The 17209-nt window shown below is 42.0% G+C and overlaps 1 protein-coding gene across 1 annotated transcript; it reads right to left on the minus strand.

Annotated features, from left to right (window-relative positions):
* Window positions 1-244: 244 nt before the first annotated feature.
* LOC101772680 (pathogenesis-related protein PRB1-2) lies at window positions 245-991 on the minus strand. The gene has a single exon (XM_004983341.4). The coding sequence runs from the start codon at window positions 967-969 to the stop codon at window positions 439-441; it is 531 nt and encodes a 176-aa protein (XP_004983398.1). The 5' UTR covers window positions 970-991; the 3' UTR covers window positions 245-438.
* Between the last annotated feature and the right edge of the window lie 16218 nt (window positions 992-17209).

Raw genomic sequence — 17209 nt, forward strand, 5'->3', positions numbered from 1 at the left:
GTTACCGTTCTTGTCGCCGAGTGTTTATCTTCGCCGAGTGTTTTTTGACCTTCGACAAACCTTTTGTCGAGTGCCCGATGTTTGACACTCGACAAATACCTGTTTGCCGGCGGAAAATTCATCGAGTGCTGAATGCCGAGTGTTACACTCAGCAAACACTTTGCTGAGTGTTCTTGGGTCAGGCACTCGGCAAAATTACTGTTTCCGTAGTGTTGCTTTGAACAAATTAAAATGGGACATCGTCTTCACATAGTGATTGTTGTAGTTTGTAAAATTAAGCCATGTATCACAAAAACATTATTTAGTATTTTACACGGACATGACAAATTAAATGTGGCCACATACAATAAAGATACTGTCGGTGTGCGCATACACACATACCACGACCAGTATACGTGCTTATTTTCGTACGTACGTGTACGGAGACGTTGGATGAATTCACTTGGCAGCCGCGTCAAGCGTGAGGAACGGCCGCTGGCCGTTGATGTTGCCCGGGGGGTCGTAGCTGCAGACGATGAAGACCCCCCGGTTGGCGGCGCAGACGACGCGCGCGCAGCCGATGCGGGTGGACCTGCGCCACACCACCTGCGTGTAGTGGCCGCACACCTTGCCGGGGTCGCAGGTGTTGGTGCTCAGGTGGTAGTACCTCTTCTCCTCCACCCACGACCGCACCGCGTCGGCGGCGCTCCACGCCCGCCCCGCCGAGCCCCAGAAGATGTTCTCCCCGTACGGCCCGCCGGAGTGCACCAGCCTGCAGTCGCCGGCGCGCCTCGCGGCGTAGTCCCGCGCGTACCTCGCCACCCGGGCGTCCCACGTCACCGGGCCGACGCCGTCCGCCGCGCGCGCCCGGTTGTGCAGGTTGACGAAGTCCTGCGGCGTGTTCTGGGCCGAGGCGGTGGTTGCTGCTAGGGCCACCGCCATGGCCACAGCAGCAAAGGCAGCTAGTAGACTATGCTTGGGAAACGCCATGGGTAATCTTGCTGTGATGTTTGTTGGTTGTCTGATGGGGTGAGAGAAAGCTGGGTATTTATAGCCACTGAAGTTGAAGAGTCTATGGTTAGGTAGCGCTAGCCAAGTTCCTTCTATTCGTACGCTCCTGTCATATTCTGATCTACTATGTACTTATTGTATGTCAACCTAGATCACAACCTCTGATTGGATGGAGAAGTCAATAAATGGATACAAGTATTTTTCCCTTATCCATAATGAATCACTTGTGTTCATCCACCATAAAAGTACAGAGGAGTTTCCGTTTAACCTAAGCAGACTGCACTACTTAAACAGTCATGCAGTACTAGTTACATACCATGTGATAAAATTGTACGACGCATGTTTATATGCAATTCGAGAATTGGGCAAGAGTTGAACCAGTTACTTATTAACTGAAAACTATGCAATATTTTGATATCGAATTTGGTGACCTATTGCAATCAAAGCATGCAACAAGAAAACATTTTTGAATATGTACTTCGCAGTCGTGCATGCTATCTTGAAGGTTGAAAAGTTTAGGGATAATATATATATTTTGAGGTCACTAGCTCGGTGGCACGTAGCAGTTGATTTATAAACATACTTCTTATACATTTTTTAACGACAAGTGTCGCAAGCTGAAGTTTCCTTTTCGCACCACGGCATCAGTATTGCCATTACATACTCCTATTATATTGCAGACAGTTTGATCTTTGACAACTTGCTAGTTCAATTCTGGCGCATGACATGACTAAGTGTACACGCCATACATGAATGAAGCAATAACTAGTATTCTTTTTGAACTACCCTAACTTGTCCTCTCACCGTCGAGGGGCTGCTATGGCATATAGAAAAAGAGATCGTTGATACAGAAAAGAGAAGTTGCTTGGAATGTGCTAGGACTATTTTTAGTCTGCTTGAAGATAGTTCCTAGCTTACCTAACTTGAGACCAAACAAAATTGGGATATAGTAGTTCGTCTAGGTTCGGACTGCACAGTGTATCCTTTAATACATTAAATTGCTAGTCCATCGATCATTGCTCTATATTGGCTCGTATTTTTTTTTAAAAAACAAGTGTTAGAAGTTCTTCCACTTCTCTTGTAGTTAGGATAGAGTTTTCAAGGAAGATTTTGCTATAGTTATCCAAAGAACAAAGTGTTCCAATCGGTGGACCAAAATGCATCGGTCATTTAGATGCAACATGAGCAGTGGCGGAACTAGAGAGAAAAATCAAAGGGGGCTAGACAAACATTTGTCATTCAAGAATCTGGCAATTTACCCTAATTTTTCATTATCCACACAAGTATACACTACCTAGCCACTATATATAGTAATTAATTATACAACGGCAATACACAAAAGCGAATAGTTTGCAAAGGTGGTCAGTATATCTTGTTCATTCAAATTTCACTGCGCGATTCTTCACCATATTGAAAAAAATCAATAATCGAGTCTGTCGTGACTTTCATTGCAATCTCTCTCTCAATATGAGATAAGAAATTATATCAGAAATAGTTTAGGGGACATATATTAGGGAATAAGCTTGATTATACATTGCTTTGAGTTGGAGGAGAAACACCAGGAGGCCTGCTGACCATGGGTTGACAAAAGGATAGTAAAAAAAATTGTTTGTTAGTAATAAAACATTTAGGAATCTAGTACTGAGACATATGACTAAAAGCACGAGTAGGCTTAACACAAATATGTTTATGATAAAATTCAGATTTGCCTTTCCTTGTATTATTCCTAACAATAAAAGGTGTTTGCTTCAGCCTATGCACAAACCTTGGTGCCACGACCTCACGGGAAACAAAATCTGTACTTCTAAAATTAGATCTAGCCTTAGCTCTTTCTTTTCTTTGCTGTTTAGATAGTCTAAAGCAAAATTCTACTAGATGTCCATCTCTCTATCACAATGGGTGCAAGTTTATTTGACTTTATATTTAACTTCAGAAGCAGAAGCTATATTTACATTCATTGTGCAAGTAGATGATACAATTCCAGCAGTTTTGAAAAAGCATCTTTTTAGATTCATCACGAATTTCAAATTTACCATGACTAAGAGATTTAATAACTTTGGGTGCTATAGTCTTGGGTGAGCATAAGGATCAAAGCCTAGACCACTTTTATATTTTAGAGAGCTAGTCTTTCGTTCCCAGATTTGATTATTACTTTTAGTTCCCATCTTGTTTTGCAGATATTCAATACGTTTTTAAAAGGGTGGAACAATTATCGCAAGAACTAGACATAGAGCATGGAAGAACCACATGTATAGAAAAATCATTAGTTAACTTATCAACTCTACCATTTGTATCTTTCAACTTTAATTCAAGATCATTGCAATTATAACAAGTTGGTTCATCAATTACACAAAAATGGTTCCCAACAAAAAACTGTGTACTACGTACAAATGTCTATGAAGAGGATATAGAACATTTGTTCTTTTCATGCCCCTTTGCACATACCTGTTGGCAGAAACTTGGAATTCAACGGGTCCAGAACATTCACGAGCGCATGACCAGGACCTAGTAGGCATTGCAAATGGGAAATTTGGAACCTGAGAAATGGTAGGATTTTTGATAATGTCCTCCCCTCTTTCAGACTTTGGACTGTGAAGTTCAAAGACCAGATAGCTCTCCAACTCCATAGGGTTAGACCTATGATTGTACAATGGCTAGAGTCGATATTGTGATGTAATCCCCACATCCCTCTCTCTCTCTCTGTATGTAACTCCTCCTTCTGCATAAACTTTTGTTTGCCTTTTAACGTGAAGCGCTATGGCGAAGTCTCCCGGAGTTTTACTTAAAAAAGAGGTTCCTTATGCCTGGAAGGGGTATGCTATACATGTGTATGCAAAATTTGCTACAAGATGTTGAAAATGATGTCGATTTTGCTGATAAACACCATCAAAATGGGCACATTTTGTGACAATTTGCTAGAAGATACCATCTCGATTAAAATGGTATTTTTGGCTGAGGAGAAAGACAAATATGATGAAATGTTATTTTAACCCCATGGCCCATTGGTCACTTTCTTTCTTCTTCCTCCCTCCCCTTCTCCCCTTTCTTCTTCCATCTTTCCTTTCTCTGAGCTTATAAAAAGGAAAAACAAGAGCTATTTAGGCAAGCTGAAGAGCTTGAAAAAAAGGCTGAGGTTCATCTGCTAAGTCAGCAAGAGTTGGACCTAAAGCAAAGCATTAAGGAAAGACTTGCCCACTTCCTAGAGAGGAAGAATTAAGGTGGTTCCAAAGAGCTAAAACTACTGATATTTTACAAGGAGATAATAACACAAAGTACTTTCAGTTGGTGGCAAACGGCAAGAGACGGAAAACTAGGATTTTTCAGCTTGACAAGAAGAAAGGATAATTGAGGGGGAAGAGCACCTTAAAAAATGTATTTCAAAGTATTATAATGGCCTCTTTGGACATCCTGAAAGAAATAATTTTTCTATGATGGAATCTATGATGGAGGACATCCCCCAAGTATCTGCTACGAAGAATGCAGCCTTGATAGCAGATTTATTGAAAAAAGAAGTACGAGATGCTATTTTTCAAATGAAACACAACAAAGCCCCAGGCTCTGATGGGTTTCGTTCTGAGTTCTACCAGGTTTTCTAGAGTCTCATTAGAGACTTTCATAATGGTGACCTTTCGATTTTCAGCCTTAACTTTGGGATAATAACATTAATCCCAAAACAAAAAGAGGTAAAGAAGATTCAACAATATCGGCCCATATGCATGCTTAATGTTAGCTTTAGGATTTTCACAAAAGTGATATCTAACAGATTATCCTTGGTTGCAAGTAAAGTAATTCGACCATCTCAAACGGTGTTCTTGCCAGGTCGTTTTATACTGGAAGGTGTAGTTATATTGCATGAAACAATACATGAACTACAGAGGAAAAAACAAAATGATCTTGTTCTCAAACTAGACTTTCAAAAAGCATATTATAAGGTCAATTGGTTCTTCCTACAACAGGTGCTAAGAATGAAGGTGTTGTCACCTCGATGGTGCAAGTGGATTGAAAGAATTGTCACTGGAGGAAGTGTAGGTGTAAAAGTAAATGACGAGATTGGATATTTTTTTCAGAATAAGTGTAGGTGTAATAGCAGATATGTTGGCTATTTTGATACAGAGGTCTAGGAAACATGATCATTTCAAAGGCCTAGTACCTCACTTAGTGGAGGGAGGTCTCTCAGTTCTACAATATGCCAATGACACCATTCTTTTCATGGAAGATAATCTAGAGGAGGCTAAGAACTTGAAGTTAGAAGTTAGTACTATGTGCTTTTAAGAAGCTCTCAGGCCTCAAAATTAACTTCCATAAGAGTGAATTGTTCTATTTTGGGAATGCAAAGGAAAAGGTTAGTGAATATGTAAAACTTTTTGGTTGTATGGAAGGTTCTATGACTTTTAAATATTTTGGGCATTCCCATGAGTCCACGCAAAATCTCTAATAAAGATTGGGGGCTGATTGAGGAAAGATTTCAGAAAAAAATTAAGCAGCTGGAAGGGCACAATTTTGTTAGTAGGAGGGTAGGAGGTCGGCTGGTCTTAATTAACTCTGTGCTTTCTAGTCTACCAATGTTTCTGCTATCCTTTTTAGGATACCTAACGGTATCCGGCCTCAAGAAATTGGACTATTATAGGTTGAGATTTTTTTGGCAATGCGATGAGCACAAGAAAAAGTAGACTTGCCAAATGGTGTATTTTGTGCAAACGTAAAAGTGTGTAAAAGTGTAGGAGGTTTGGGTATCATTAATCTGGAAATACAGAATAGATGCTTACTGAGTAAATGGTTGTTTAAACTTTTAAATGAGGAGGGCCTATGGCAAGACATCCTCAACAAAAAGTACCTCAATAATGAGACTTTGTCTCGAGTCGTAAAAAAGAAGGGTGACTCACAGTTTTGGACAGAGCTAATGGAAGTTTAGGATCAATTTCTTCTAAGGGGTCGGTTCTGTGTTTATAATGGCTGCCAGACTAGATTCTGGGAAGACTTGTGGTTAGGAAATGAGCCCCTAATGAAGAAATAACCCTCTTTGTACAGCATAGTTAGAAAAATAAGACGGTGGACAAAGTACTAAGTACTGCTCCTCTCAATATTTCTTTTAGACAAGCTATAGTGGGTGAAAAGTTGGAGAAATGGCTTGAGCTGGTAGGAAGTGTGCTACCAGTTTGGCTAGATGATCGAAAGGACTCATTTGTTTGGAATATAAACAAAAACTCTTTTATAGTGCAGTCCATGTACAATGATCTAATGCGAGGAACAAGGGTCCCTTCTAAGTGTTTGACCTGGAAAGTGAAAGTCCCTCTAAAAATCAAAATTTTCCTTTGGTACTTAAAAAAGTGGGTCATTTTAACCAAGGATAACCTTATTAAAAGGAAGTGGAAAGGGTGCACAAAATGTTGTTTTTTAGCTCAGAAGAGAACATTCAGCATTTATTTTTTGATTGTCATGTGGCATGGTTTGTTTGGAATGCTGTCAGTGTCTCTTTTGGCCTCTTTCAACCGCAGTCTAGTATGGCTGATTTGTTTGGTCCTTGGCTTAGAAGTTTTCCTTTTAAACTAAGAAATCAAATTTTAATTGGTGCTTCTGCCCTATGTTGGGCCTTGTGGTTGAGTAGTAATGATGTGGTTTCCAAAGATCGAAACCTAACTCGTTTTTGCAGGTCATCTTCAGGGACGTATTGGATCAGGTGTTAGTTAATGCTATCTAAACAGGAAGAGAGATGCAGCTTAAAGGAAAATTATCAAAAATTGGAGGTGATAGTCATGGATGTGTTCAGCAAGGTTGAGGGGGTATTTGGATACGAGGTCCTAAACTTCAGGAGGGTCACATCGGATGTTCGGACACTAATTAGGAGGACTAAACATGAGCTAATTATAAAACTAACTGCAGAACCCCTATACTAATTCGCGAGATGAATCTATTAAGTCTAATTAATCCATCATTAGCAAATGGTTACTGTAGTACCACATTATCAAATCATGGACTAATTAGGCTTAATAGATTCATCTCGCGAATTAGACTCCATCTGTGCAATTAGTTTTGTAATTAGACTATATTTAATACTTCTAATTAATATCCAAACATCCAATGTGACAGGTACTAAAGTAAGACCCCCTGAGTGGAATCTCAGGAAGCGAATCACAGGCTAAACTGTGTGGCTTTTAGTCTCTTGTTTTGTTTTGTTTCAAACTCTAGTTTTGTCTGAGCTGTAAGCATCCTCAGTACTGCAGTTTCTATTCACTTCGGTTGTAAGCTCTCCAAACACTGATTTATTTCCTTACTCTAAAAAAAATTCTTCCCTTTCTTTGTCCGTGTTGGTTAGCAGGAGAGTAGCAAGTGGACTCAAGGAGGGGAGGCGCGTGTGGGCTCAAGGAGCACAATGTGGCGTTCGAGTTCTGGACAACAACAACTTGAGGCGGCGCTGTGGAAGCGGTAGAGGATGGAGAGAAAGCGGGGGGTTTGGATAGTGAGGAGGTGATGGTTTCAATCCATGGGCGAGCTTCCCTCTACTCCAGTTCCGCGTCAGACGTGGTTGGTGGGGGTGGTGCATGTGTTACAGGAATTGGGAGGGAGCCCATAACGGGGGTTGAATCAAAGAGAAGAGGATGAAGAATGATGAAGAATCTTACCTGACAGTGGAACATGGATGACGATCCGATCCAGAGTTGGAGTGAGACTGATTTGTTTTGGTGGTGCCACTGTTGTTGACACCTATTTTTGACCAGGGTCAACCAAAGAAGATAAGGTTCTGACAACGATGAAGGAGAGAGAAAAAGTCTATTGATAACCCAGCGGTGACCAAGGCTAACTGCAGGTGACCAGATTCTAGAAGCCGATAGAAGATCGAGAGGATCCAATCTGAAGTGAAATCGACTCCACCAAATAAGGGAAAGCGTGGAGATTTATCTTTAGTAGTTTTTAGATTTATTGTAATTGTTCATGTCATAACTGAATAGGATTTTAGCTTGCTGCAAGGTATAAATATAAACCCATGAGCCTTGTAACCAATAATCATCAATCAATCAATACAACCTTTCGGTGCCACACCGCCAAAACCCTAGGAGTAGGAGTAGAGTAGAAACCAGCGAGTTTCTTCTAGCACGCAAGGCTACATTGGCTTCGATCTCAGGCGAGCTTGTAAGTACCGTCACCCGATCATTATGTTATCTGTATCAGAACTTTCGAGGTATCGTCCAATATTCTGATCTATTATCGTGTGGCTAGTTATCGAGTTAACTTAGATTGAAAGTAGAACTTTCTAGGCTTTATCCAATATCCTATTCGTCTTTGACGTTGCTCACAGTTATTGAGTTGCTAGGTTTTGTTAAATTGCATTATATCAATCTCTTAGTTTTACCAAGTGTTCACCAATTATCTGATCGTATCGGCTGGTTAGATCTTGCATGCTTTTTTTACTTTATATATACTACATCTGATAGATCTTTACTTCTGCCCCTCACATTGCTAGCCATCGAATCCTTAACGTTAAAACCCTACCTATGAGAGCCGATGCATCGGTTGGGTCTTATCCACATCTCTTGGTAGCGGGATGACATCATTGAGCCGATGGTGGGGTGTGCGAGGCCTTGCTGCCATGAATCAGTCTGTTAAGTTAGTGGGTCAAAGTTAATGCTCTCTCATTCGTGTTAACTTATCTAAGTTCAATACACGTCTCATGATATTAATTAGATCTATTAACTTATCGGCTTATAAGTGGTGGGCAAGAGATCTTTGCTACTGTGTTCTAATATTTTAGATTAACAGATTAAGGCTATGCCATCTCAGCCGTGTTGCCTTATCTAAGTTCAATACACGTCTCATGATATTGATTAAGATCTATTAATTTATCTAACATGCGCATGGTTAGCAAAGGCTCTTTTATGGCTGTTGTTTTATATTGCACTTATCTTAGCTCGCCGGCTCATATAGCCGATGGCACATGCTATTAATGCTTCTTTTAATTTACACCACATGCTTACATTGAAAATCTAATTGCTATGGTATTTATTCAAAGTAACACATGTCAATGACCTTGAAGGCTTAGCCGCCTATTGGCTCAAGAATTTAATGTTTCCCTTATCAATTTTAGGTCAAATTGAATGGCATGCCTTACACCTACACGAGCTGATTTGGTGCCTGCACTAGAGTTAAGCATATCTCCTAGATCCTCCGTGTGGTTCAACGTAGTAGAGGAATGAGTTTAAATCTCCATATACAATGAAGGAGTCGATGCAGATGCCGACGCTGACACTGAAGCCGTTGATCCTAGAACCAACTGAGTTAAAACAAGGTATTAGTGTACAAGTGTGATGAGCAGAAAAAAGTTGGTAAGGATTGTACCTCTGTGATCAATTTCTTCAGTTGGATATGAGTTTCTTCTTCCGTTGGTGCCCTCTCTGGTTGTGGGTCTACCAGTGTATCATCGACTGGTGGCATTTGGATCTCTCTAGGAGAGTTTATCCGCAAAAACTAATCAGGAGAAGGTATTTTAATATGGAGAGTGAATTGACGAAAGGAGATTGGAATATCAGTACATTACCGAAGCCGATGGAGATCCAGATCTTGGAGATGTGCTTGGTGAGGCAAGGACCTTCTTTTTCTTCTTGCTTAGTTGTTTGGAGGGCAGCTTACACTTAACAATAGTGGAAACTTTGAGCTAGTCTGAGACTCGGGGGGCATTGGCTCCCAAGACAGGATGTGTTGTAGGAGGAGCATAAGCAATCGGCTCACTACTTAAACTTGTGAGAGGAGCTTCCGCGTCATTTTCCTAGAAAGATATGAAGTGTTATAGTAAACTAAGGAAAGAAAGGGGAATGAAATGTGTAAAGCAGTTACCTCTCCATCGGATGGTGTGTAGTCAGGGAAAAGCCTTTTGCAGTAATGAGCTACTGCCTTGTTCATCTGGTGATTTCTCCATTTATTCCACCATAGGTTGAAAGATTCAGATGACACTTCAGTGCTGTTCCAAGTTTGCAAATCAAATGGAGGCAATGATGAAGTCAGAGTGGCCAAGCAGTCGTATTCTGCACTAGTGATGACTGTGTCCCTTGCCTTCACTTTATCAACAAAGAATAAGCCAATTGGGACCTAGCCAAATCCAAGCTGTTGTGCAAAGGCGGAAGGTTGGTAAAACTCATAAGAAGGCTTCTGAGATCGGCCATTGGCAAAGCTGACTGGAAGGATGCAAGGAACTGCTGATGATTTAAAAGCCAATGTGAGGAGTTCCTTTGAGCCGGTCTTTGAGTAGATGGAATCCTGTGGGAAACCAAACTAGTTGATGTATGCATAAGCACACCATGTTATAGCATTCTCTTCAAAGCCATGGAAGAAAAGCTTGAAAAGTCGAGATGTCTCTTATGCCGATAGGGAACAGCCTGTGGTGCTTGACGATGCTTCTCCATAAGATTTGCATTGGCGTCAGGATTCCTCTTCTCCTTTAGCATAGTTATTGGGAAAGGTGCAGGTAGAGAGATCTATCCCTTGACCCTTGGCCATATAAGTAGTGAGCCAGAGTTGAATGAACCACCTAGGACCGCCGGTGGCAATATTTTTGCTAGCTTGCTATTTGATTGCTGTGTTATGCATCAATCGGTACACTGATCCCAGCAGAAATTGTCCAAGGGGGAGTTTTTGGTTCGGAGATAACTTTTCTGCAAAGACCAGCATATTTTCTATAGGACCTGTAGTGGATCCACAGGATACAAATTTCTTCATCCACATTTTCACGGAAAGAGCATGCTCTTTGTCAGTGATCATGCCAGCCGTTTTGCTATATGAAGCAAAATATCCGGACCATCCATTCTGGCTCTTTGATTTTACCTTATAAGAAGTTTTGGTCCTTAGACTAAAATGGTTAATTGGGGTAGTGACGTTCAAGCCTGTCAACATGAACACATCTAATAGGCTTGGAGACATTGGGCCATGACCGAACAAAAATGCATTTAGAGCGTCAGACCAGAAATATGTAGAGGTTAGTAACAGCGGCTGGTTCTTTTCCATTTCGGCCAAGGAAAGTCTGATGCAAGGCTGATTCTAGAGTCCTCCCAATTGTTTTCCTTCTCGGCTACAATGCAAAGGTACCAGGATCTCCAACCCGAGATTTTGCTTGGCCACGAATGGAAGGTACTTTTCCAATTTGACAGATTCATGGTGGTGTGCTTAAAAGGAACCCTCTGAGTTTCAGTGTTTATGAAATCTATCGGATCTTCACTACCCATGGGTCTGAGAAAGAAGTTTGCTGGAGTATTGGCCATGGGGATCAAGAGGTTATGGGTCAGGGATCAAGCAAAAGCGAGTGTTTAGTATGCAATAGCCAGATCAGATCTAAGAAAGGGAATGGATAATGAAGATGCTTGGTACCTGCAGAATGGAAGACACTGTCGCCATTGCCAATCTGGAGCGTCTTAATGGTTGGAGCTTGACAGCGAGAGAACGGTGGAGTAATCGTCGGGCGTGTGAAGAAAGATTGATTTTTAACTGCGGATGCTTACTGTTGGTTTGGTAAACAAGACGAAGTGGACGAACCGGTTATATAGTGGTCTTTGCAGGGTAAATCCTGAAAAAATGAGGAGCACACTATCGCAGATTCGAGAAAAGGCTCATGATTGCGGTAACAATTCTTTTTGTTTTGGAAGGATATCGGCTCGAAACCTGTGAAGATGCTGATGAGAGAAGAGAATTTTGGAACATAATATTATATTAAAAATTTGGGGGGCATGTGTTGACACTGGTTTTTGACCAGGGTCAACCAAAGAAGATAAGGTTCTGGCAGCCGATGAAGGAGAGAGAAAAAGTCTATTGATAACCCAATGTTGACCAAGGCCAGTCGCAGGTGACCAGATTCTAGAAGCCGATAGAAGATCGGAAGGATCCAATCTGAAGTGAAATTGACTCCACCAAATAAGGGAAAGCATGGAGATTTATCTTTAGTAGATTTTAGATTTATTGTAATGGTTCATGTCGTAACCGACTAGAATTTTAGCTTGCTCTAGGGTATAAATATAAACCCATAAGTCTTATAACAAATTATCATCAATCGGTCAATACAACCTTTCAGTGCCACGCCGCCAAAACCCTAGGAGTAGGAGTAGAGTAGAAACCGGCGAGTTTCTTCTTGCATGCAGGGCTGCATCAGCTTCGATCTCAGGCGAGCTTGTAAGTACTGTCACCTGGTCATTACTTATCTGTATCAAAACTTTCTACGCATCATCCAATATTCTGATCTTTTATTGTGTGTTTAGTTATCGAGTTAACTTAGATTGCAAGTAAAACTTTGTAGGCTTTGTCCAATATTCTGTTTGTCTTTGACGTTGCTCACAGTTATCGAGTTGCCTGGTTTTATTAAGTTACATCTTATCGATCTCTTAGTTTTATCAAGTGTTCACCAGCTATCTGATCGTATCGGCTAGTTAGATCTTGCATCATTTACTTACATTACATATGCTAGGTCGATAGATCTTTACTCCTGCCCCTCGCATTGCTAGCCATCAGATCCTTAACGTTAAAACACTACCTATGAGAGCTGATGCATCGACTGGGTCTTATCCACATCTCTTGGTAGCGGGATGACATTATTGAGCTGATGTCGGGGCTTGCGAGGCCTTGCTGCCACGAATTAGAGTGTGTTTGGTTGGGCTGTGAGCTATGAAAAAGCTGCTGTGGGATGTGAACTATGGAAAAAGCTGCTGTGAGGTGTGAGCTGTGAGAAAGCTGAAAGCCATTTGGTTGGAACAGCTGTGAAACCTGTAGGGTCCGAGAGACCGTTGATATTCAAATTAATTTTAAAACACTGTGTTGGTCACTAATTCGCACGTGAATTACCCTTTTAGAAAGGGAAACTTAATTTTTTTTAAGTTTTGCCCCTAGCTACTCGCTTGTTGCACGTAGGAGCTTTATATTTTTATTTAATTTATAATAATGTGATTCAATCATAAAAAATCATTAATAATATAATTGATTAACTAATAATTTATTATTCCTCTCATTCTATTTTGCCTTTTCCCTCTTTTCCATTTTTTCCTTTTTTTCTCACCCCACCATATCCAATTGCCCGGTCCTTTTTCCTTCCTCCGCCTTCCGTTCCCCATCCACTTCCGAGGGCGACAGAATCCCCACCAATAGAAACTGACTTTCGGCCCAATATTCATCTGTCTCAGCTTAAAGACGATACGGCCTACTCAGGTCCTCCTCCTGACGCACAGCTTTCTTATCCGATTCCCACCCTCTCTTCTAGTCACCCCATGCACCTCCTCCACCGTCTTCGGCAGCTCCTGCGTCAAATTTGTAGCCACCGATTGTTGCCGCCCTAAACTGGCTCTGCCGAGGAGCTCGCCATCATGCTCTCGTCTCATCCACTATTCATAGTTGTCCTCCGTCGTCCGTGGCTGGCAGCGCCCTGCCACCTTGCCACCCCACCCACACACTGCCACCACCGTCGGCTACCTTCCACGGTAGCTGTAGGAAAACACACGAGGATGAAGATGACGGGGTTGTTGTGGGCCGCAAAGGCAACGGGCCGATAGCAGCGGATTTGTTCGAGCGACAAACGGACTGCCATTGCACATGCGATGTATAGTCATTTGCTGCAGATAGGGCGGTGGCGGCGGTGCAGCCGGGCAGCTGCCGTAATGATTAAGAATGATCTTTTGGACGTGATGATTGATATTGGAGAATGTGGCACCAGAGGAGGGGTGCCTGTAGCTAGGTTTCTGCTCCAAACAACTAAATATTCGATGCTTTGATCAAAATCCGGTCAAAAGACTTTGACCGTCAATAATTTTTATAATATTTAGTTTGGAAAAATAAAAATGTCTTTAAATTTTCTTGTTAGATGAGTGTTATAATTATATTCTAACAAAACTCGAAGAACACAGAGGGTCAGCAGTGTCAAGTATTTGAAGTAATATTTATAAATCTTGTGATTCGATATGATGCTCTCTCAAAATTTTTATTAGAATGTTTCGAAAAAAAAATTTAGGTTGTCACCAACACTAATTTAATAATTTTTTATTATTTTTTGGTATTTAACTCCTTCAATGCATTTGCAGGAATTACTCCTCGCCAGTGCCTCACTCTCAGCTGCAACTGAATGGGCAATGCATGGCTGCCATGAAGAAACTACAAGAAGAGATTGCAAGTGTGCATGGCACCAAACCGTAGATGAGGAGGTTGATCTTAACAAATTCCTATATCTCCAAGCCGTCATAAACGAAACCATACGACTCCATCCCCCGGTATCGTTCGCCGCAGGTCTAGCTGAGGCTGCAGACTTCCAAGTACAAGGAACATCAACATTAATTTGTGAACATCTGGGAATCTGTAGGGATGGTGAGGTTATTTGGGATGAGCCAGAGAAGTTCATGCCAGAGAGGTTCTCGAAAAGATATCAGTAACGATGAAGATAGTGGTTTAGCATGCAGAGGAATTCGTGGAATCGTGGCCGCTAACATCTGACCAATTGTCTTCTTGTTGGGAGAACAGCCGATAGGGCCATAGAACGGTAGAACCTCAAGGATATAGATTGCCTGGTTTGCACGTCTCGTATAGTCGTCATGGATGTCTGGCTTTCAGCTGAGATGTCAGGTCAATCTTCATGCTGCATCTATTGCATATACTAAAAGGCCTGGCTTGTGAACCTCTTCGTGGCCCCATGTGCATGTGGGACTCACACACTATTTAGTTGGGACCTATGCACATTCAGATGGGATCCACGTACGATTCAAGTAGGACCCGCACATATTGATTTGTGGGACCCACAGTTTTATTGAGTGGGTCCTACAATCTTTTAAAAAATTATCAATGACGGTTTTTTCCATTATTTGTAGATACTAGAATAGATGCAGGTGCACTGAAAACACATATTAAAAAAAATTATATTATAATTTTATTTTATAGCAAATATGTACAAGACAAGAATGTATTTTCAAAAATATAATAAAAAATATTTTTTATTCAGTTATGCACATTAAATTATTCAATAATAATCATGCCATTATTATCTTCCTTTACTCGTATAGCGGCTAAGAAAATATATATTTCCCTCACACATCTCGTTCTGCTCCGCGGCGTCTTCATCCACCTCCGCGCCACCCAAGGCCCCTCCCGCACCTCAAGATGGGCCGCCTGATCCGCAGCGTGTAGGTGCTTGCGCCTAGGGGGAGGACGTAGGAGGAGAGGGGCCGAAAGGGCCTGCACCAGTGATGAAGTCCGAGCGACGAGACGCCAGCCACCAATCACGTCACCAGACCTTATCCTTGCGCCGGCCAGGTAGGAGCGGGTCCGGAGGGTGAGAAGAGGGCTGTCGGCTAGGGATGAGAGGGCCGCCGGCCAGGAGGAGGGGGGCTGCTGGCATACAAGCCCCACCGCTGCTGCCGCATAGGAGGAGAGGTCCACTGGCCAGGGAGGAGAGGACTTTCTCTTTTGTTGAGCCGACACGAGGAGACACCGGGGGAAGGAGAAAAGGCAACGAAGCAGTACGCATATAATGGATGGTAGGTGGGTAATTTTGAGGGAAAGCTACCCTCACAGCCCATAAAAGTAAGGCTGGACCTGCTGTGGAAATTACATTGAGCAAAAGTAGCTTTGGGTGGTCGAATGTGGTAGTACCCAAGCTGTTTGGTTGGCTTTCTACTTTTTTTTTAAGCCAAAGCAGCCTCAAAAGATCAACCAAAGGGACCCTTAGTCTGTTAAGTTAGTGGGTCAAAGTTAATGCCCTCCTAATCGCGTTACCTTGTCTAAGTTCAATACATATCTCATGACATTAATTAGATCTGTTAACTTATCAGCTTATAAGTGGTGGGTAAGATGTCTTTGCTTCTATGTTCTAATATTTTAGATTAACAGATTAAAGTTAATACCCTCTCAGCCATGTTGCCTTGTCTAAGTTTAATATATGTCTCATGATATTGATTAAGATCTGTTAATTTATCTGACATGCGCATGGTTAGCAAAGGCTCTTTTATGGCTGTTGTTTTATATTGCACTTATCTTAGCCCGTCGGCTCATATAGCTGATGGCACATGCCATTAATGCTTCTTTTAATTTACACCGTATGATTACATTGAAAATCTAACTGCTATGGTGTTTATTCAAAGTAATGCCTATCAATGAGCTCGAAGGCTTAGCCGCCTATCGGCTCAGGAATTTAATTTTTCCTTTCTCAATTTTAGGTCAAATTGACTAGCACGTCTTGCACCTTCGCGAGCCGATTTGGAGCCTGCACCAGAATTAAGCAGATCTCCCAGGTCCTCCATATTGTTCAACGCAGAAGCCTGAAGCCCGAATTTTGCATCAACAACTGTCGACTCCAAGACTCCTCCGCCCAATCTATACTATAAAGAGTGAGAGAATTGGAAACAATTCCCACCGAGTGTAACACCGCCATACCCACCTGCCAGGCTAGGAGGGTGACAAAAAGGTGTGACGAAGGGTGGGAGGATGAAAAAACTGGATGATAGAAAATGTTTCTGCCAAAAACCTCTATTTTCTCTCACCTTTCTTTTCTCCTTACCCACCCGCGCATACCCTCCGGTGCGCCAATCATGTTCCTGATATTTTGGCCGAAGTCTCCTTCCTTTTCCGCGCTGTGCCATCCCGCGACTCCATGATTTTCTCCGCGGTTTGCTTCTTTTACAGGCTCTTTATTGATTGGTAGCCTTCATATGGGAGCCTTCCTTTTGAGAGCCTTTAGTTTATAGGCATGGCGATGACAAGTTCTCTCCTACGTCCATATCTCCTTCTTGCTTCACATCCTCCTTCCACCGAGGGGCTATCATCGGACCTCCACCCCCTCACACTAGAACTCAATTGAGATCAAAGGGCTACCGCTCCTTCCACCGAGGACTATTAGCGTCCAGGTGGTGGAACTACACGCTAGAACTCAATTGGCTGCCGGCCCCTTTTGATCAATTTTGTAACCACCCAATGAAGGAAGGCCACTCTTGCAGGATCACCATGGCAATCAGGTAAGACCCTAAACCTTCATATTCTTCCTACAACATGTTTGATCATGTAATTTCGTGATGTGATAATCTAGATGTTCTCTGCCCTAAATCATTTTCATCTACCCTGGTAGCTACAACTTGCTCCATTGCAGGTGCATTGTACCTCCTTTGATCAACTGAAATACTGGTGTTCAGCTCAATTGTGTACTCTTGAATATTCGTTATAGTACCCAAGATCGTGAACAATTGGACGTACGGGTTATACCTCTGTAGAACACCTCGGATCA

This window comes from Setaria italica, chromosome IX (assembly GCF_000263155.2).
Source record: "Setaria italica strain Yugu1 chromosome IX, Setaria_italica_v2.0, whole genome shotgun sequence".
Classification (NCBI taxonomy): Eukaryota; Viridiplantae; Streptophyta; class Magnoliopsida; order Poales; family Poaceae; genus Setaria; species Setaria italica.

Excerpts from the sequence above, each read along its gene's own strand:
- LOC101772680 (XM_004983341.4), bottom strand. The coding sequence starts at position 969 with ATGGCGTTTCCCAAGCATAGTCTACTAGCTGCCTTTGCTGCTGTGGCC.